Source organism: Pseudochaenichthys georgianus, chromosome 9, assembly GCF_902827115.2.
Source record: "Pseudochaenichthys georgianus chromosome 9, fPseGeo1.2, whole genome shotgun sequence".
NCBI lineage: Eukaryota > Metazoa > Chordata > Actinopteri > Perciformes > Channichthyidae > Pseudochaenichthys > Pseudochaenichthys georgianus.
The window spans coordinates 974,094-996,945 of record NC_047511.1 but is presented as its reverse complement, the minus strand read 5'-3'; the positions used below and the strand labels follow the sequence as shown (position 1 = coordinate 996,945).

Here is a 22,852-nt window from a genome sequence, read left to right as displayed (position 1 = left end):
TAGTAGATTTAAACTATAGGGCTATCATTATGGGCCCTGCCTGTACCTGTTCGCTCTGCCATTGCGTGAAGAGTCTGCTAACAAGCGACCAACAGAAATGTTAATGTTGTTGCACGTCACCTCAACCCCTGGCTCTTATTGGACGTATTATTTTTGTCTTATTGTGAATGAATGTTAATGTTATGTTGTTAAGTCGATGATATCCTCACCGAGCTTTTGTATGTTTTAAAAAATGTTCAATAAAACATTTATAAAAAAAAAAAAAAGGGTCAGTCACAGCCACAGTCAGGTCGAACCAGATGACAGCGGGGCTAACGGTTCGTGTCGCTACCAAAATGTTTTGTAGCTGTAAAAAATATGAACTTAGTGATGAAATGTTCACTTGCAGAAAAATACATATTTTTTAAATATATTTTCCATTACAACTGCAACTTGGTTATTACAACCTCTCAAATCAGTCATTACAACTTGACGAATCTGCTCTGTGGCAGTATAAATCGACGAATCTGCGGTCTTGACTTTTGCTAAACTTCTTGTGATAAATGTGTCGCAAAAGTAATTTTCACCTGTAGATGTGGGGGGAGGGAGGGGGGTTGGAGCGAAGGGGCGGAGCTATCAGAACGACGAGGCTCGGGTCAGTCACACAGTCACAGCCACAGTCAGGTCGAACCGGATGACTGCGGGGCTAACGGTTCGTGTCGCTACCAGTCCGCTGACATGGCGCGTCAATCAACGGTAAGTTTTGCCCATTACTTGCCCAGTATTACTTTGAATATTATTATTGTGATTGAGGATTAAATCCGCTTTGAAGACTACCGTTTTATATCGTGCAGTTTAGCGGCAAAATAATGTCAGTTAGCCAGCTAACGCTAGATTTGTTGAGTTTATGCTAGCTAAACAAGTAGTGGTTGTAGTCTACAGCAGTAATTAATATATTATAGCCTACTGCTTTGGCAATAACGGTTGATAACCGTTTATGAAAATAAAACCAATTGAACTGTGCTGAAATAATGACAAGTTTTATAATTGTCTTGGGCTCCTGCTGTGTTTTTAAAGCCTTTGTAAATTATCCATGCTATTTTCTATTTAGAACGAAGACTTTAGAATCTTAAAATCCCTTTATGTTTGTATGCAATTGTGCTAAATTCAACTCTGGAATCAAGCAAATATTAATATGTTTGCATGACATTAGTTATTTGTATTTTGATATCACTTAATTATAGGTTTAATACATTTAAGTCAAGCTAAGGTACATGCGATGGTAGCTAGTTAGTGCTCTTACCTGTGAGGCCTCCTCCAAACAGCATAATAACCAGACTGTATCATTAAAACTAAGTACCAGTTCTAGATCCTTGACTTTAGACAAACAATTCAAAAGACAACATGTATTTAAAGACCAATCTTTATTTGAATGTGCCTCTTAACCTGGGATATTAGTTATACAGTAATAGTATTGACAATCTAAAAAAACTGAGCAACTCAACTGTCAACTTTATATTTCTTATTGTCTAAAGCATTTATTATTTAGATGTTTCCCCGCTCATATTCAGTGTGGACGGATTGAGACAGCGTGGTGTCCAGAGAGCTGAAGAGACTTCAGGGAGAAACCTCCGTGTGATGGACGTCCTGTCTGTTGGTTTGGAGAGGACTGAGGGTCTTTCCTCTGCGAGGAGGACCAGGCCTGATGGAGGAGCTGATACCAAAGCTGATACCAACTGCACAGGCCTAGTCTGTCACTTTATTTGACTAAATGTGTTTACTTATACATTTAATAGGTTTACACCTTCTGTCCATATGTGCTTTTTATTTAAAACATGTTTGATTAACTTTTGGTTCACATTTCAATAAATTGTATTTGTATTTGCATTCCTTTTGTCCATTATTCTTACTGAAAATGTTAGATTACACATTCACATCTGACTGAAGATTGGCCCCATTTATTTGTGACATTGCAAACTCTGCGGTACAAGGCACAAGTGATGTGAAGCTCATAAAGTGAGGCAAACAGAAATAATCAGCTGATGGAGTGTAGATGTGGAAATAGTTGCATCCCATCAGCTGACTATGTTTTTCGCCACACTTTATAAGCCTGACTATAACCACCCCTTCTCTGAGGTGCAGGCAGCATCACAAACAAATGATGGTCTTGATAGACTACAAAAATATTCGGTGAGCAGATCTTTGTTTTCACAATAAAAGTAGTTTCTTAGTGAATGTCCTGTACTGGTCTTAAAATCTCATAACATCAGCTTTTAATTTTCCTCTTGGATGTTCTTCTCTCAGAGAAGGAGAAAATGTTGTGTCTTTCAGACATGTCCTTTCCTAACAAAAATGACAGGAAACAAAACATATTATTGCAGAACAAGTGTGTTATTTATGAAAGAGGTGTGTTTGGGGGCTGTTGATATAATTATTTTTTAATTGTAATCAGATTATGAATGAACAGTATGAAATTCAACATTGAAATATATTTTATTATCAAAATAATATTTAACTGTTACAAAACGTAGTGCAACTGTAGAAGCTTGCTCTGTTGTCTCACTGAAAGAATAACCTTTACCACGTTTTACAGACAATATTGAGAGATAAATAGTAGCAGTTTGCCTTCAATACATTAAATTAGAAAGCTGACAAAATCATATTGCTTGTTAACATCTAAATGTAACCTTTTGCATGGGAAAAACCCTCAACTTAACTGATGTGTAGATGATCTAGTATTTAGTATTGTTTAATGAATGTATATCAGTGTATTAAAGTCAATACTTCATTTATTTAAACCAATATCTTTCTTGATTTTTTGTACAGTATGAAAAAATAGTATGTGTACCTGTGCTGAAGTACACTGCAGTGAGGAGCCCAGTTCTGTCTCTCACTCTCTGGTCCAGCCTGTCTGCATCACCTGGACACCTTAAACAAACAGATATATATATATGTAAAGTACCATGTGTACAAACAATATAACTGATTCTCTTCTGTTGAACATGTTGGATTGTGTATTGTCCGAGTCAGAGTCCTTTTTATTTTACTGTAACTTTGGAAGTTGTGTTACCAATGCTTACTGTTTATTTGATATCAATTTGGTAATGCAATTAATAAAAACAACAAGGTTTGGGTTTGTTCTTCAGATATGACTCACGTTAACGTGTATGCTCAATAATGAACTCCAGCTCAACCAGATAGATTTCACATACACTACTTCGACGTTAGCTAAGTAGAAAATAGCATGGATAATTTACAAAGGCTTTAAAAGCAGGAGCCCAAGACAATTATAAAACTTGTCATTATTTCAGCACAGTTCAATTGGTTTTATTTTCATAAACGGTTATCAACCGTTATTGCCAAAGCAGTAGGCTATAATATATTAATTACTGCTGTAGACTACAACCACTACTAGTTTAGCTAGCATAAACTCAACAAATCTAGCGTTAGCTGGCTAACTGACATTATTTTGCCGCTAAACTGCACGATATAAAACGGTAGTCTTCAAAGCGGATTTAATCCTCAATCACAATAATAATATTCAAAGTAATACTGGGCAAGTAATGGGCAAAACTTACCGTTGATTGACGCGCCATGTCAGCGGACTGGTAGCGACACGAACCGTTAGCCCCGCAGTCATCCGGTTCGACCTGACTGTGGCTGTGACTGTGTGACTGACCCGAGCCTCGTCGTTCTGATAGCTCCGCCCCTTCGCTCCAACCCCCCTCCCTCCCTCCACATCTACAGGTGAAAATTACTTTTGCGACACATTTATCACAAGAAGTTTAGCAAAAGTCAAGACCGCAGATTCGTCGATTTATACTGCCACAGAGCAGATTCGTCAAGTTGTAATGACTGATTTGAGAGGTTGTAATAACCAAGTTGCAGTTGTAATGGAAAATATATTTAAAAAATATGTATTTTTCTGCAAGTGACACACTTGCCAACCTTGAGACCTCAGAAATCGGGAGGATTTCAAAACCATCGTGGGGGGGTGCTTGTGGATCGCCGGAGCTGTATTGGATTAACATTAACTACCATGCTTATTGTAGTTGTAAGTGCACTGCCTTGCGGCCTGTAGCACCATCCTTGATGGAGCATATGTGTGGGCTGGACCTGTATTTTACAGGAAAGGAGTGAGCAGAGGGTCGAGTTGTCCATTCTTGTTCTGTTTTCTGTGACTCTTCCTCACCCTCTCAGACTTTCAGCTGCACGCGCTACTAAAGAGACGCGCTACCATGGAAACCAAACAATGGCTGTATTAAAGTCCGAGTGGAAACAGTCCTGAGTAAATCTGATTTTGTCAGAAATCGAGAGAAATGCGGGAGAAATATGACCCCGGGAGGAAACCGGGAGAGGGCAATGAAATCGGGAGTCTCCCGCGAAAATCGGGAGGGTTGGCAAGTATGTTCTGTGACTTCAAATTTGGTTCACAGTTACGTGGATATTTTTTTACAAGTGTAAATTTGGTTCACAGTTACGTGGATATTTTATACAAGTGTACATTTGGTTCCCAGTTATGTGGATATTTTATACAAGTGTAAATGTATGCACACAAGCTCAGATTTTTTTTCTGCAAGTGCTCACATCAGGTTTTACACGCTCTCGCATTTTGCCCGATATCTACCTTCATAACTAGGTTCTGCAGATTTTCATTCTGGATCATGGCTGTAAACTATTTAAAAAGATATCTCCAGATTTGGGTCTGAATACCAGTGTATTACTGGACATGTCAGTGGTATTTGGCTAGTCAGCTCCAGGTAATACAAATCTATGAAGTGGTTGCAAGGCAAGGTAAGGCAAGTTTATTTATATAGCACCTTTCAACACAAGGCAATTCAAAGTACTTTACAAAAATGAAAGACATTAAGAAAATGGCATTTAAAAGCAGCATTAAAATAAAAAATACATGGATAAAAGTAACAGTGCTGTTTAAAATATGAATAGTTCAATTAAAAGCAGCGGCAAAAAGAAAAGTCTTCAGCCTGGATTTAAAAGTAGTCAGAGTTGCAGAGGACCTGCAGGTTTCTGGGAGTTTGTTCCAGATACTTGGAGCATAATAACTGAACGCTGCTTCTCCATGTTTAGTTCTGACTCTGGGGACAGAAAGCTGACCAGTCCCTGAAGACCTGAGAGTTCTGGATGGTTCATAATTTAGCAGTAGGTCAGAAATGTATTTTGGGCCTAAACCATTCAGTGCTTTATAAACCACGAGCAGTATCTATTCTTTGACACACAGGAAGCCAGTGTAAAGACTTCAGAACAGGAGTGATGTGATCCACTTTCTTAGTGTTAGTGAGGACTCGAGCAGCGGCGTTCTGAATCAGCTGCAGCTTTCTAATAGATTTTTTAGTGAGACCTGTAAAGACACCATTACAGTAGTCCAGTCTACTGAAGATAAAAGCATGGACAAGTTTTTCCAAATCCTGCTGTGACATTAGTCTTTTAATCCTAGATATCTTCTTTAGGTGATAGTAGGCTGATTTAGTAACTGTTTTAATGTGACTGTTGAAACTCAGGTCAGAGTCCATGACTACACCTAGATTTCTGGCTTTATCTGTTGTTTTGAACATTGCAGACTGAAGCTCAGCGCTAACTTTTATACATTCTGCCTTGGCTCCAAAAACCATTAACTCAGTTTTATCTTTGTTTAATTGGAGAAAGTTCTGACACATCCAGTCATTGAATTGTTCAATGCACTTACTCAGTGTTTGAATTGGAGCATAGTCTCCTCCTGGTGAAATTGTTACGTACATTTGTGTGTCATCCGCATAGCTATGGTAACTTATTTTGTTGTTTTTCATTATCTGAGCCAGTGGTAGCATGTAGACGTTAAAGAGAAGAGGCCCCAAGATGGAGCCTTGAGGTACCCCACATGTCATATTTGTCAACTCAGATGTGTATTTACTAGAGCCGGGACTCGATTAAAAAAAATTAATCTAATTAATTAGAGGCTTTGTAATTAATTAATCGAAATTAATCGCATTTTTAATCGCATTTTTAAAAATCGCATTTTTAAGCTTAGATGGCCCTGTGATGAACCACCACAATATTATATTGTACAATTTCAATTTTATTCTTCATTTCACTTGTTTGTTTGTTCTTGTTTGTGTTTTCTCGCTTGCATGCCCTGCATAGCTTTAAGAAATACTTAAGTTGTTGGTCAAAACACTTTCCATCTGATGAAGGCAAATGCCTTCCCAGATGGAAAAAAGTAGAAAACATTACATTCAGTTGTAACAGCCAAAACAAACATTATTTACACTATTATGGCTCCTGTTAAAAATGTTGTAATGTTATCTACTGTAAGTTGGTCGAACGAATGCCTCCTCATCCGGAAGCTGACCGAGCAGACCCGAGCAGCAGTCGAGAGGAGCCGAGCGCATCCGCGAAGCACACGTCAGAGTTCCCGTTAGCCGGCAAATCTAAATATCTTCGGTCAAAATTATTTCCCTTTAGAGCAATACCGCTTCAGTTGCGCCACTTATGTGACAGACAAGAAGAGTATGTGACAGACAAGAATAGTCAACTCTAATGTCTAACACTTAATGTGGAGAAAGAGATGTCCTGTATGGGTTGATTGTGCGTTGATCTGTTGGTAATGCCTCGGGGTTCCGGTGGGCATGTAAACAAATGCATAATGCTGCTCTATACTTTGTGGCCTCATCCAGTTGCATAGCGACACTTATTGTGTAGTTGTCTTTTAATAAGCAGGTAGTCATATCATTAGCTAGAACTAGCTGGATCTGATCGATATGGACATAAACGCGAGTGAAGTCTAATCTGACGGGAGAGAGAGATCAGCTGCTGCTGACGAGTCGACACGCAGCTCTGCATGATCACATGCAGCGGTGAGCGGACAAAACACACACTTCAGGTTAGAATATCACACGTAGCTATTTTAATTACCTCTCAAACTACCTAAACTACCCTATTTCCTCAGACTTATCCTGGCCCTGAAACCAGTCATCTGGTTGAGTGTGGGTTGGGTCAGGGTGTGGTTCCTTGCACTCGGAGTCGGGCTAACGTCCACGCTAGCTGCTACATGCTTTGCATTTAGGTGATACTTTAGGCTTGATGTGCAAATTCTTTTTTGCATAATTTGCACACAACCGTGCTCTTGTCGACGCTTCCATCCGTCCGTTTTTAAAACAAAATTTCCCATCCACGGGGCCGACCAAAGCGGTCTCATCAGCTTGTTCGTTCATGTTTGACTATTGTTCACCGTGGTTTGTTGTTGTTTGAAGTCCCATGCTGAAGTCATGAACGTTAGTTGGTGCTCCAGTATAATCGGTACGCCTGAAACTCATCCAGTGAGAAACGTTCCACTGTGGGCAAAAATAAGTGCGATTAAAATGAGTTAATTTTTTTTAACGCGTTAATTTTTGTGTAATTAATTAATCTTAATTAACGCGTTAAAGTCCCGGCCCTAGTATTTACCTATAGAAACAAAGTTGTTTCTGTCCTTTAAGTAGGATTCAAACCAATTTAGAACTGTTTCCGAAAGTCCCACCCAGTTTTCTAGTCGGTCGAGTAATATGTTGTGGTCAACAGTGTCAAACGCAGCACTGAGATCTAATAATACTAACACTGAAGTTCTGCCACTGTCTGTGTTTAAGTGGATGTCATTGAAGACCTTTACAAGAGCAGTCTCAGTGCGGTGGTTTGGACGAAAGCCTGACTGGAATACATCCAAACAGTTATTTAAATGCAAGAAATTACTCAACTATTGAAAAAAAACTTTTTCAATGATTTTACCTAGAAATGGGAGGTTTGATATGGGCCTGTAATTGTTCATTACTGAAGCATCGAGATTATTCTTTTTTAAGAGCGGTTTAATGACTGCAGTTTTCAGGGCCTCTGGAAAAACAGGAGACTTGTTTACTATGTGAAGTAGATCTGAGGCCATGCAATGAAAAACATCCTTGAAAAATCCTGTTGGAATAATATCAAGGCAGCAGGAGGAGGATTTCAGAAGTTGTATAATGTCCTCTAGGTTTTCATCATTAATCTGATGGAATTGTGTCATGATGTTTGAATTGATTTTAAGTGGACACAGAGACAACACATTTGCTGTACCTGATACAGAGGCACTGACTGCTTGTCTGATTTTCTGAATGTTGTCAGTGAAGGAGGCAAAATCATTGCACGCCCTGGAGGATAGAAATTCAGAGGCTACTGACACTGGGGGTTAGTTTAGTTAGTCTGTCGACTGGTAGCAAATAAGGCACGTGCGTTGTTTTTGGTAATGATGTCAGAGAAGAACGATTGTCGTGCGTTTTTTTAATTCCAAATTATAAAGGCAAGTCTCTCTTTATAGATTTCAAAATGAACCTGGAAATTTGTTTTTAGCCACCTACGTTCAGCTTTTCGACACTCTTTTTCTGTTCTCACGGTCATGGCCTATCTCCATGGAGATATTTTCTTCCCAGTCACTTCCTTTACCTTAGTTGGAGCAATGGCATCTATAACATTTTTTTAAATTTATTAAAATGATCTACTAACTCATCTACTGAGATGTTAGCAGGGGCAAGTGTGGAATAAAAATTCTGAGTAAACATTTCCCTAGTATTTTCAGTTAAATAATCGCTTGGTGGTTACCTCTTTCTGAACATTTTTGTGAACAGAAATAGAGCTCTCAAAGAAACACAGGAATGATCAGAGAGTGCAACATCAGTCACCACAACCTTAGAGATATTCAGACCCTTTGCGATAATTAAGTCCAGAGTGGTGCCCCTTATTGTGCGTGGGCTCCGTCACATGCTGAGTCAGTCCATAGTTATCAAGAACACAAAACAGTTCTTTAGCGCCTCTGTCATGGGGGTTGTCAACATGGATGTTAAAATCACCAACAATGACTAGACGGTCAAAGTCAATACACACTATAGACAGCAGTTCAGTAAAGTCATCAAAAAAGCTTGCACAGTATTTGGGTGGTCTATAGATATTTAGGAACAGAGCTCGAGAGGAGAATTTCAGCTGAAGGGCCACATATTCAAAGAAGCAAAGTTCCTATAAGATGTCTTCCTGCATTGAAGGGAATCATTGAACAGAATACGCAACTCCACCCCCTTCTTATGCATTCTTTCCTGACTCATAAAACTAAAGTTGGGAGGGGTTGATTCGATAAGAACAAGCCTGCACTGTTATTTTGTTCAATCCAAGTTTCCGTTAAAACAAAAAAATCAAGATTGTGCTCAGTTATAAAATCATTGATAAAATGTTTTCCTGCCAAAGAGTGACATTTAATAAAGCTAGTTTAAGTGTTGTTAAACACACTATCAGTAGCTTTTTTGTGACAAGCTGTGGCTGACATGGAATCACTGCTAAATTAGATAAACTCACACAACGCTGAGCACTTCCTGTTCTAAGCTGATTCACCGCTCTTAATCTATTACTATCAACACAGATATCAGCAAAGCTACAGGCAGGCCAGGGCCCCGGCATGTCCTGGAAAGAGTTGAGAGTGCCATACGCCCTTGAGCCTGGACCAAGCACACATCAGTTAGAGTTTGTTGAGTTTTGTACACACAAATTCTTATCAGGCTCGGAGACCGCAGAAAGGAAACACAACCACCGGTCATGGTCACGCAAACAGGTGTAAACTACGGCACCCACAACTACAGTGGATGCACCAGAGAAACATTGTTAGCTGGCAGCAGGGCTCCTCAGCGACTTCACTACAATGATTTAGCCAAGTGATGAACTGAAGTTGACTATACAGCTCAGGAGTCTGGTTCAGCCCTGTGATGTGCACTGTGACTGTGCATAGGTGAATGATCATCGATTTTACATTATGCAATTATCAAATCGCAAAGCCTGCGATTTCTTTAGTTATTTTTTGTTCTTCTTGTGTGTCAGTCATCCACACCAATCAGAAGTGCTGTGTCATGTCCCAGTCCATTGGGCCCAATCAGAAGTGGCCCATGATAGTAGGTAGGGATGCTCCGATCGCCAATTTTGGGGCTGATCGTCGGAATCAGTATCGGCCGATACCGATCGCCGATCCGATCGAGTGGGCGGGGCCTAAATGGAAGATTTAAATCACTTTAAATCTTCCATTTAAAGTGATGTTTAAAACTCAGTTAATGGGGCTCATTCACTGGAGCTTCCACAAACAACAACCAACTTAATTATTACATTCAAATGATGTACATTATTCAAGTTTACATTCACTTTGGATAATAACATGGGAGAAATGAGCGGAAGCGCTCTCTCTTCCTCTCTCCCGACAGCCTGTCAGTATCTCATGCAGCTCACTGATCCAGTTATGAGTGACCGTCACCCGACAGTGAAGAATAAAATATTTATAACTAGTTTAGCTTGTTCCAGAGGTAGATAAAATAGCTAAGTGTCTTCGGTGACCGATCGATTGGAGCAACCCTAATAGTAGGTGATAGACAGATTGATCCAATCACCTGCCAAGTATTTTTGAAATACTTTTCCAAATGGCTTCCTCTGGAGCTTTCCTAGATGGTTTGGTGAAACAAACCATCTGAGTCAGGTTAGTAATGCTCCATCACATGTTTGACATCTATTACAGGGAGAATCTTAAACTGAAGCTTGACTTTAAAGCAACCCAACGGCAGTTTCATGTAAGTTGAGTTATTTCACTCTTAGCTCGGGCTGCGGTGGTGCTAGAGGCGGGAGCACGTTGATACGACCTTCCTAGCCGGAGATATGGCCGCATTTTACAAGAAACCTCCATTGGGTCGCTTAAAAACAAATATCGCAAATACAATCGCAATATCTGTCAGAAAAATCGCAATTAGATTATTTCCCCAAATTGTGCAGCCCTACTGTGCACTGCTCGGCACTAAAACAGGTCAATTAAGCAGTCACATCCAAAACAAACAACTCAGTTACAAAAGACAGAAAGGTCAGCTGTGTGTGTTCTGTTGGGAAACGAGAAGTGAATCAACAGGGCTTCATGTTAGACTGGTTGGTTTGGGACTGAGTTATACCGTATCCTGTCTACATGAAATGAACACAATGTAATGTGAGGCACACCCCAGCCCTGCTACCTAGAAACTGCCTGACTGGTGACTACTTCAAAAGCTGTCAGCCAGGGTTCCCATCATAGCACTGACATTCATTCCTGCCATTTTCTTTGAGTCTCCAGAACTACAGTGACAATAAATAGTATGTGAACCCTTTGGAATTAGGGGTGTTGAAAATAATCGTTTCTACGATGCATTGCGATGCGGACGTGGACGATTCAGTATCGATGCAGTGACGGAAGATAATCGATTATAGCGTAGTAACGTTGCTTCCTGATTTTCCGGCCGCGGCTTTACTATACCGTTTTTTTTTTGTCACTTTAATATCAAATGGGTCGGTGACGTAGAGATCAGGGAACAGACGTGATAGCGGCACAGCAACACCGAACACGGAGCAGTCTGCTTTATCCACCAACACAAGAACACCAGTCCAGAACCGACAGCAGAAGGACCCGCTCTGAATCACTCCGTGTCGCTGCGGCTCAGAGACACAGACAGGGATTTATGTTTTTCAAAAATAATCGCGTTACAATCATGTCAGGTTTTTGGTGGATTTAATTAAGTCTTGGATTGCAGAGTATGAATGTCCTCTAGCAGTTTCCAGACGATATATACGTGTGTAGAGTTTGTGAAGGCAGGAGGAAAAAAGCTTCCGCGATCACCGTCTCCTCTCCGTTCCTCCAAGCCCCGCCCCCTCCCTGAAAATAATGAGTGACAGGCTGATAGTGACCCGATAGAAACTTTATTATTCACTTAATCACTGAGATATAATGAAGCTAACTTAATCTCATACATTCATGGGATTTATGTAACAGTAAGACAGAGAATGTGAGTGTGCACCCACATGCACTATTTTAGTTTGTATATGCTGTTGTAAATACTCCTGTTCTGTTGTCTGCTGTGTTCAGACTCAAGTCATGTGTGTGATGCCTCATTCAGGACATTCAGTGTCCTTTCTTAACAGAAGGCCGCGGCTAGAAGCTGCAGCTAGACTGCAGAAGCATTAGCTTTTTGTTTTTGAGGATGGAACAACTTCACACACGGAGGCTAGACCTATACAATTAATTTATTTTGGTTTATAAATTAATGTCAAGACATTTATGTTATTGATTTCTGAAGCACTTTCTAAATAATAAAAAGAGAGTTCATATGTATTTACTGCATGTATGCATTGATGAAAAATAAGCCATGTGCAGTAATATAGAAAATTGAGGATGCAACGCATTGGTATGAATCGTGATGCATCGGGATATCGAATTGAATCGAATCGTTGACAGGATAATCGTAATCGAATCGAATCGTGAGACCAGTGAAGATGCACAGCCCTATTTGGAATGTCCTGGTTTTAAGCATGTATTGGTCATTAAAGGTGATCTGATCTTCACCAAAGTCACAAGAATAGACAAACAAGCTATTAACACGCAAACATTTCTAATCTTTTATGTCTTGGCAGGAAAAGTAAGTGAACTCTTTCCATTTTATAACTGGTAAAACCTCCTTCTGCAGTAATAACCTCAAACAAGCGCTTCCAGTAGCTACGATCAGACCTGAAACGAGGGGGGGAAGGAGAAATGGAGCATTCTTCCTCACAGAACTGCTTCAGCTCAGCCATACTCTCAGGATGTCTGTGAACGGCTCTCTTGAGGTCATTCCACTGCATTTCTATTGGGATGAGGTCTGGGCTGGGTCATTGTTCTGCTGCACCACCCAACCATGGCTGAGCTTCAGCTGGCGTACACCAGTCTGAAGCTATCCTGGAGGATATCTTAGTAAACTTGAGAATTCCCTTTTCTTTTAATGATGGCAAACTGTCCAGGCCACGAGTCAACAACACAGCCCAAAGCATGGTGATCCCTCCACTCAATTTATAAATAAATGCAGGTTATTAAAAAAGGGTCCACGTGTTGTTCTTGTGCAGAAAACACTGACTTCTACAAGAAGTTTCCTGTCTTTTTTTCAGCCCGAGTATGGCAAAGACAAATTGTAGGCAATACAAAAAACAGCTTTAAAGCTTTCATTGTTGTAATTGCTGCTGTTTTAGTGTGGTTTTTGGCATGGTACTGTATATTAAATGATGTATTTAATTATTAACAATTGTTCTGCACTGAGAGGGAAGATGTGATACTGATGACATGTAGTCATTTAGCAGTGGTGTTGAACTTTCAGGGCTCGACATTATAAATGGCCCGCTGGCCCTTAAGCACTATTTAGACACCCCGGGCCAGCATAACGTACTTTCCACTTGCCTGCTCGGGCCACTAAAAATATTGTTTAAAAAAAATGTTTCCTGTGGTATTGGTATTTTGACTAGCAATGTTGTTAAATTGTTTCGTTTATTAACGCTACAACATAGCGTTTCGTGAGTCGCTTGTCGTTGTTGGGTGAAAAGCAAACAGCTGTTTGCTGCGGAGCGCAGCGCGAGCAGGCTCCCGTGAGCGGGAGCGCGCTCCTTCACTAAAGACTATCGCGCCACCTAACCATTCGCCAAAATGTTTTTAATACCAGCGGTAACCGGCCAAGCGCCGTGCAAAAAACAATCTTCAAATAAAAGAAAGTCACCGGAGGAGTTAAAGGAGAGTGACAGGGAGCATGTGAAGAAGAGGGAGAGAAAGTTTCAGCTTGATCGATGGAGTTGGCTTCTAGTGGTGCGGTCACGCGTCCTAAAACCCTTTTATAATCTATCGATTAGATTTATGATTCGAAAATGATAAAAGTAGGGTAGACATGTGGAGATTATCCGGCTGAACAAAACGTGCATTTATCAAACAGGTTTGTTTTCCACAGACCTTATTTCCAGCTATTTTCCAAAACCCTGTGGAGAAATCCCATGGCTTTTTGTGGAGGGAACCAGCAGCTTACTTCCGGGTCTCAGGACGCGTCACTGCACCTCTCAATATGATGCCAGTATAAACAAGGTCTTCTGTCGGCTCTGTACATCAATGCCGACCCATGCTGACAAGTAAGTGAAGAGTAGAAAATATAAAGGTATTGGCTTTAGGGAAATGTCCCAGCAGTTTAGGAGAATGAAGGATCTAATCTATAGCCATTACATGTCTAACTCCTAATGACAGGAAGGCAGAAAGCGCATTATACAAATAATAATAATACTCATCATAATAGCAGACATTTTTTAACAATGACCACAATATCATTATTTTAATAAACGAAATATGAACAATTGAGGAGTGGTTACAATGGTGGGGCCAGTGACAATATAAGCCACGCAGGGCCGGTGGCTTTTTACCCTTAATGTCTACCCCTGACTTTAGAACACGGCACAGAGGGGATTACTGCAGCTGGACCACGGCCATCAGCATCAAACTGTACAGCCTAACTGGATGGGCCTCACTCACTATGCGCAGGATGCAGCATTGGTTTTTATTAATGTATAAAGCCATTTTAGGAAAGCTTCCACTCTGCATATGAGCCAGATTCGCTCCAGCTTGTGACTCTCACAGCCTCAGACCCAGCGCCTGGATACGGGTCCAGGTTCCTGCTGTGCGGACTGAGGCTGGGAAAAGGAGTCTTTTTCATTCTGGTCCTTGGTCTTGGAATGAGCTTCAATCAAGCCTCAAACTGAGGGCACTTGTCCCTATAGCCTGTTTTAGATTGAAGTTGTCTGAGGTCCTTACCACCAGCTGCTCTCGCAGGAATAAGTACCTTTCTTACTGTCCTAATGTGCTCAATGTAGTGACTGCTTTTCCTCTTTTGTTTTCTTAGTTGTGAGTATAGAACACTGTCCTTAATATCACAGTGCTGCTTTTTATGGTGGACATACAAGCATCTACAAATAGTAAGGGTGCTTCGTTCAGCAGTTTCTGTTTATCCACTTTCAAATAAACTCACTGTAATGCAGTTCATGAAGGACCCGTTAGGCCACAAACCGATATATTCCTTACAGTTATGGACATTAATCAATTAGTTGAGAATAAAGTGATTTCATTCTTTTTATGGATGTTGCTGTGATCACTGCCATGTTTCACAAATGAGCTACTCGTAAAGCAGAGGTCGGCTACAGTTCCTGCAGTTCATAGAAAGTCCCTTCACGTGTTGTGTGTTGTCAGATCAGGTACATGAAGATGTTTGTTTCACCTTTCAAAGCCCAGAGGCCTGCACTACGAAGCAGGATGTTCCCTTAGCGGCTAACTTCAGGGAGAGCTCGGGGTTTCCGGTCCTACGACGCTGGTTCTCTTTTTAGCGGGCTAGATCTCCATGGTAACTGATGCTGAGCGGCTAACCTGCTCCGGAGCAGGTTAGGTTGCAGGCTAAGAGATCAACTCAGTGAAAGCACCGCCTGCTGACCAATCAGACCTCCGTGTGCGGAGTTTAAAGCTATCAAGTCATATTACAGGAGAAAGGAAATACAGAAAAACTGCCGTTGCAGGAAAGACGGCCGGCAAAAATCACAGACTGTGTGAACGTGAACATTAATAGAATACCAGCTGTATTCACCTTGCAGGTGCAGCTCTGTGGCTTTGATCCTGGATCAAGTGTTTAAGTCATGGATGTTTAAAGTTGAACGTCTTCATATATGTCTAATATTATAGTTGACTTTTCATTCAGGAAGTATGACGCTGCGCTGTCAGTACGCTTCTCCTTGTTTGTGATTGGTCAAATACATCAAATACCACCCCTTTCATGTGAACGCGCACCTAACTAGATAGGACACGGCTGGCTTGAGCGATCCACTTGATAACCAGCGTCGTAGGACCGCTTAGCGAGAGCGCGTATGGTTTGGATTAGGCCAACCGGCTAACTCAAACATATCCAGGTTAGGTTGAACCGGCTTCGTAGTACAGGCCTCTGTTGGTGTGTCCTTTCAAAGGACACACCAACGGAGGAATGGGGTTTGAAATGGATGGTGGACTCTAAACCACAACTATGACGAGTCGACAACAGCCAACAATATTGTTGGGATCACTTAAGAGCGATTTGATGAACATAAGAAACACTGAAACCCATCTGAATATGAATATATTCACACATGGGGATGGATTAGTTAAATGGTCTTTGAACATATTTGCTATCAGCTAAATAAAATGAACAGCTTCTATATCTCTCTCTCTGTCTTTCCTTGCATATCTGGTGCTGAAAGACACACAGTTGCATGACAAGGCATCAGTCAATCATCAGCTTCCTTCAACAGTTTGCATTATTCCTATTATTTCCATCCTTATCTTCATTTCTTTCTGCTGGAGACGTACAGCAGTAACAGGTCATTGATATCTATTATGGTTATCGTTACTCAGTGTGGATGCTTCCATCACTGTTTATCGTGGAATCAATACAAATGGGCAACACAAAGATATTATATGGAAAGATAGATAATAACAGTTAAATACAATAAATCATCCAGCAAAAACAAAGCTGTTTAGTTTCTTCTTGAGTCAGGAACAGGACTTACCATGAAATACTTATTATTAGATTAACACTGAAAAGTTACTGAACTATTTTGTAAGGTGATAAAGTATTTCCTAAAAGTTGTCCACTGTGGGTTGGAACACAAAGGTGTGACGGTGTTAAGCAAACCCAATGTAATAAAGTATCCAAACAGTGGTTGATTATTAGTGATGTGTCAGTCGCGAACGAGCCGATTCTTTTGAACGGCTCTTTGGTACGAACGAGGAGAACCGAGTCATACTTGGTGAGAGCCGTTCTTGTTATCGTTCAATCGTTGGTCCGCACTCACTGCCTGCCAAAATCCACTCGCCTTTTAAAAAGCTTAATTTTGTTCCCCAAACGTATTCTGTGAAGACCCGCCCCTACTCTGATTGGTAAGTTTCAGCACGATGAGTGAGGTGGGGTGGGTCTTAAGGGAATACGCAAGAGAGAGAGAGAAGTCATAACAAGTGGCAGGCTACAGGACAGGTAGACCACGTGTTGTTCAGATGGGAAATGAGCCAAACGGGAAACGCAGCAGCATTTGGATGCACTTCAACCAAAACCCAGGCAGTGATAAAGCGCACCATTTCTAAAGGCAACATATCCTTTAAAGCAGGGTCAACAAATAATCTCCATCACCACTTAAAAACACAGTATCTAATATTAAGAGTTGCGTGAATTTCATTCAAGGCAACTTTATTTACTTAACACATACAGAGGGTAAATTCAAAGTAGTACATTCACTGACATGAATGACATGGATATGGCGCCACCTTGTGTCATGTTTACAATGCAGATTATTGACATTAGGTCTGGCAATACAGTCAGTCATTATCCTGGTGATTATTTCGCAGGTAAACCTGTAACCCCACCCCCTTATAAAAAACGGCTCTTTTGAACGGCTCTTTGAAAGGAACAGAGCCATAAGATCAAGCTCCCTTCAAAGAGCCTTAATTCCCATCACTATAGATTATGCATCAAGAAGGGAGCAGACCATCAAAACATGAAAATATTTGATTGCATTAGAATAATAACTTGTGATGAGTTCTTAAAGTACTTACAAAGTCATCCCCTGAGTCTGCCCCTACTGAGGTGATGGATTCCTTGCTGAAGGTGCGCGGTATCCGAACACCACTCCGAGGTGCTGTGGCCGCCTCCTCTGCGATCTTCTTCTTCAACTTGGCAAACATGTCTGTCCTTTGAGTGTCTCTTTTTTGGTGCAATTTGCAGTTTCTAGAGAGTAAGGGACTTCCTGTGACACATGGAAGTGTGTGGCTCCTTGTTCTGAAGGCTGAAACAGAGCTGCGTCCTTATGCAGTACCACTCCAAACAAGTTGTTTCTGGTAATTCCATTCTGTTACAGCTAGGAAGAGAAAAGAGACGGTTATCAAAATTGCAATATTGACAACATGGGTTTCTTGTAAGAACAGTCACATGTCACGTTGTTGTAATGAGTCCAGCAACAAGATCAAGAGCTTTTCTGCATCCATTATTATCATTCCATAATAATGAAATCGGCGTCGGCTGTTCGGGCAAAAATAAAGACAGACAAAAGCTGGAACATTTTGGTTGTCAAGTCTTTCTACTTTAAGGGCCATTTATTACAAAGAATAATAATAAGGTGATAATTAAGTAGTTAATTGAAGGATGTGTTTTACTGCACTGGAAAACGATCCATGTTTGTCAAATTGGTATGTCAAAAAACTGTCCAATAATTTGATCATCATTTTCAACCTTCTGAATTCTGCACCAGAGACTCTAACGGTTTGGGTTCAAATGCTTCTTTATCGGGTTGAGGACATGTTATGATGGAGTAAGTATGCAATTCATCAAAAATGATTGCATTAGGAAATAAAACTACATTTGGAGTTTGTAAATAAATGTGTTTCCGTGTCAACGCTTCAGTGTATTCTTACTGACTCCAACCAAAGTGGTGTCACAAATTGCTGCAAAGTAAAAGCTCTGTCTGTGTGTTTCGTCAGTGTAATCCCATTAGGAAATGTGCAATGACACTGTCAGACTATGTTTTGACAGACAGCTAGCCAGCTAGCTCTTCTAGCCATAACAATAAGAGTTAACACCACCACCGGGCGATGCTAGCTGTCGTTAGCTTGCTCGTCGCCTTTCTCTTACCATATTAACTTCGACAACGGATCAGTCCGTAGCGTTTTCAAATGTTCAATGAATGTACGTTCGCTTCTTTGCTGTATACACGTAAAGAAAATCTATCCTTGTGACAGTCAATATGTACTAGCTGTCTCGACTGACAAGCTAGCTGCAGCTAGTTGGTGAGCTACACGTATTCATCCCAACACAGATGACTGATGACGACACGGCGGGGCCTCTGTTCATTGGCTACAGAGCTGAGAGGAATGTGGGCGCATGCGCCGTCTAGAAGATACGGGAGTATCAGCCAGCACCTTTAGAGATGTACCAAGATGAACATACTACAACATTTCTGTAACCTGCCTTTAAAATGTGACTAAATAAATAAATAATGTATTAGTATATGTCAAAAACAAATATCAAATGCTTGAGAAACGCTTAATTCTGCAGTAGCTTTGACAAATAGAATCAATGCCTCTCCGTGCTCCAAGTAGCCTAACTGTATTTGCAGAGGTGACATAAATCATCAGATATTTACTGAAGTGAAAATACCCGTTATAAATAGTGAAAACACTATATTACAAGTAAACGTCTTGCATAAACAATCCTACTAAAGTAAAAGTACAGAAGATGTATTTACATCAAACCATACTCAACTACATTATAATAATAATAATAATAATAATAATAATAATAATACATTGGATTTTATACTGCTGTTCCTAATGCTCAAATACACTTTAAATAAAATCTGAACAGAAACAGTACAAATAAAACAAAAAGAACAAACAGTAGTCCTAAATCAGCCCTAAACTATATTATTTTATTTCGTAATAGTAATGTTAATGAACCCTCCGGTTTAGCTTCTTTGTGTAAATAACTTGTAGTTCTGATGTTAAAACCCAACTTTTCAGGAATAGTAGCTAGGGGAGTGATTTGTAAAATATGCATAAAGTAAAAGTAAATCTGTTTACAGTTCTGTTTCATATGAGTGTTGAGAGATGTATCCATGGATCTCTTAATGTTGCTCTCGAAGTGCACCAGATTTATCCTTTTAATTCAACATATAAAACAAAATCTTCCCGGGGAAGCATGCCCCCAGACCCCCCTCGAGGAGGTTAGGTCCACCATGGTCCACCCACACCCCCCATCAAATTGTCCTACCCACATTGAGGATGCTTCCAACGCCCATGCCTGACACACAGTTTTGTGAATATTGTTGTTGTTTGCCCCCACGGGCGGGGGTTTAAGTATCCCATGTGTTAGTGATTTTTTAATATATTTTCCTTTAGAATGGCAGGAAATTAGTATTCAAATGTTGATTGAATTTTTGGTTATTTGCTATATCTTGGCCCACTGAAAAGGCACTGCACCGATACTGTTAAAAATATTGGCATAGTTCATCCCTGTGCTGCTTGGCTCGATCTGTAGCATGTAGCTATTTGTCGTTTCTATATATCACGCAGTCTGTCTTCTGGTTGCCTCTTTTGAATGACGAATACACACTACTTTGCGGTGTGTTCCAGTGCGACTTTTTGGCCAAGACGCAGGCGACGCGAGGCGACACAACAGTCGTGTTTCGTCGGGACGTGTTCTTTGGTGTCAGTTTGGCGTGTAGGAGCCTTAACATGAATACAAAAGTAGAAGCACTCCAACTGTATTCAACTCAACTTTACAATTAATGGATTTATTTATTTAAAAACAGAATGGTTACACAGAAAACAAATAATCACAAGCACTGATTCCAAATCTTGAAATCACAGAGAATCTTCAAATGTATCACAGGCCTTTCAGAATTCTAACAAATGGATATTTTACACATGTACTCCCATGTTTACATGTTTATTTATAATATCACATGATAACACTAAGTGTATAACTCCAATTTGTGCAGTGCTTTATTATCTGACATCCTGTTTTAATACATAAGCATAACAAAATAAATTGAGACATTGCACCAGCAATTTCTCAGCAGAGGGAATTTCTATAGATAAGTACAATCTAAATGTATAAATATGAACGTTTTACAAGGGTCATTTTCATCCTTCCTCTAAAACAGCACAGCGACACTGCTGCGCCACCTCACTTAACTGTACTGGGGATAACAACGGGCAGTTGGCACAGCAAGGTGCACTGTAAATACTCTAAATGTACAATACAAAATTCATATGGGTTTATAAGTGCCGATGCCACCGTCTGTGCACTGAACAAATGGCTGCTGGTTTGGTTTTAATGGGCTTACAGGAAATAGGGTGTAGTTGTTCGGGGTGGGATAACCCTCTCAGAGTCAGGCACTGCTCTGAAGAGCTTCGGTTCTCTTGTGTTAGCATCTTTAAAGACCATAATGGAGGCGATGTTGCCGCAGCGATAGCAGTAGTTCGGAGCCGACCACACTGTGACCAGCTTCTCATCGAACATGAACTTGTAGCCTTCGTGGACAAGTTGGTGTGCCCTGCAGATCAGCTTCAGGTTGTTGATGTGAACAAACTGCAGTTTTTGAAAGATGGAGAAAGAAAAAAAAGAAAATATGTTAAAAAGAAGAACCTTCTTTTATTGTTATTGTTGGGACCCACAAGATCATTGAGAGGAAAAGTTGAAGGACTTAAATACACAGAAGTAAATACACAACATCAGGTAACAGATGCTGTGCTCACGTCACTGTCATTTTTGAGATTTTAAGTGACATTTTATTTATGAATTAAAATGTAACAACGAAGGACATGTAAAATGACAGATCTTGCATTAGCTTTCACTACACTGAACTGCCTCATAGCTACTGCCTCTTGCTCACAGAGGATTGAGGGGCCAAGTTCTGTTTGGAGTCAGGTCCTATATTTCACGTACCACAAAGCACTTTGCATCGCTGCTACTTCTATGGGGCTTGGACACTGTGTGTTTTCAGTGTTGCATCATGACAGCAGACTCCAGTTGTTGTTGACTTTAAGTCATGCGACTGGAGCCAAGTGTTTTACTGACGCCCAACTTGACTTGACAGAAATAAATGACTTAAGACTCGACTTGAAAGTGAATGACTCTTGTCTTGATCTGAGACGCATTGAGCTGAACTACTATTTTATATTTTCAAATTAAATAGTGAATATATAAAAAGTTTATGTTGACATTTGGAGTGGAGCAAATCAAATAAATGCTACCATTGCATAGGTCATATTTGTGTACTTTTGTTAATGTTAATGTTGCATGTACGAACTCAAGTGAACGTATTCTTGTAACACAATCAAAGTGAGGCCAACCTACCTCATTTGTGACCTTTGCACCAAAGAGCCAGCCGGCTCCTCTGGGGCTGATGGCCCAGGTGTCCACGTCTTCAGGGTCTGACCACACCAGGTCACAAAAGGCTCCTTTGTGAGGGATCTCCTGGTTCCGCTCAATAGTTCGAATTTGATCCAGAGTTTTTATGTCTGGGGAGAGGCCTCCGTGGACACACAGGATCTGCTCGTCCATCAGCTGAAAACAACCCAAAATTCAGATGTAGGTCCTAAATGTATAGATATAATGAATCAAACTGTTTATCTGACAGAACCAGCTCATTTGTGGAGGCTTTGTTAGTCATCACATTACATGTTGTTTAACCCATGGTTAATAAACATACTGTATTCAGTGGCAACATATATCATCAGGACAACAAGTTTGCTTCCTATATGAAAAAAGTGCATATCAAATGTTGTGTCATGGTTTATGTTTGCAAAACATGTGGCGGTGAAAGAGAAGAATTAACTAAATTAAAGAGGAGATGGACTGAAATCAACTTCCATGCAATTAAAAAAAAACTGTGCAACCCCCAAGACATGTTGTGATAGTGTCCCAGTGAGTTGCCTGTCTGTAACAGAGTCCATGTAAATACTAAGATCATCAAAAGTGAACCATCCTGAGCTTCTCTAGCGATACGCCATGGATGCATCTCTCTACGGAGACATCATTTACCATCAGAAATAAACACGTTTGAAAGGCATGATGAACTATCATTTATCAGGTCACATATCAATCTTCCTTATTTATTAACAACAACCAAAGTCAAAGCCCAGTCACATGGCAATACTTACAGCTGCAACTGTTAACATATCAAACACTTTGGTGCAGTAACGCCAGGCATTTGCATTCCCATACTTGGTCTGGCACTCATCTGAAAGACAGAGTGAACATTGATTTCAAACAGGAAGTGAGATATGGGACAGTGCACACTGAAGATGGGCATTCATCCAATCCTACCATAAAAGCCATACACCTGGGTGATCTGTCTGCTCTCATGGTTTCCACGTAGAAGCGTGATGCGGTCGGGCCATTTGGCTTTCAGCACAAGCAGGTAGGTGAACGTCTCCAAACTGTAATAACCTCGGTCAACAAAGTCGCCCTGCAGATGACAGAGG

At 40.5% G+C, this 22,852-nt stretch overlaps 2 protein-coding genes across 4 annotated transcripts in view; both read right to left on the bottom strand.

Moving 5' to 3' along the window:
* The window catches only part of golga1 (golgin A1), a 67,527-nt gene extending 48,859 nt beyond the window's left edge, over positions 1–18,668 (bottom strand). For all 3 annotated transcript variants that reach the window (XM_034091101.2, XM_034091102.2, XM_034091103.2), the window contains exons 1-2: positions 18,495–18,668; positions 17,423–17,724 (exon numbers count right to left, since the gene is read on the bottom strand). In XM_034091101.2, the coding sequence (XP_033946992.1) occupies positions 17,423–17,551 (129 nt within the window). In that variant the 5' untranslated portion in view covers positions 17,552–17,724; positions 18,495–18,668. The remainder of the gene's footprint in view (positions 1–17,422; positions 17,725–18,494) is intronic.
* A 1,459-nt stretch (positions 18,669–20,127) lies between these two features.
* LOC117452294 (serine/threonine-protein phosphatase 6 catalytic subunit) overlaps positions 20,128–22,852 on the bottom strand; it is a 41,747-nt gene continuing 39,022 nt past the window's right edge. Inside the window, exons 4-7 of the mRNA XM_034090822.2 lie at positions 22,695–22,836; positions 22,529–22,608; positions 21,723–21,932; positions 20,128–20,954 (exon numbers count right to left, since the gene is read on the bottom strand). Of these exons, the coding sequence (XP_033946713.1) occupies positions 20,706–20,954; positions 21,723–21,932; positions 22,529–22,608; positions 22,695–22,836 (681 nt within the window). The 3' untranslated portion in view covers positions 20,128–20,705. The remainder of the gene's footprint in view (positions 20,955–21,722; positions 21,933–22,528; positions 22,609–22,694; positions 22,837–22,852) is intronic.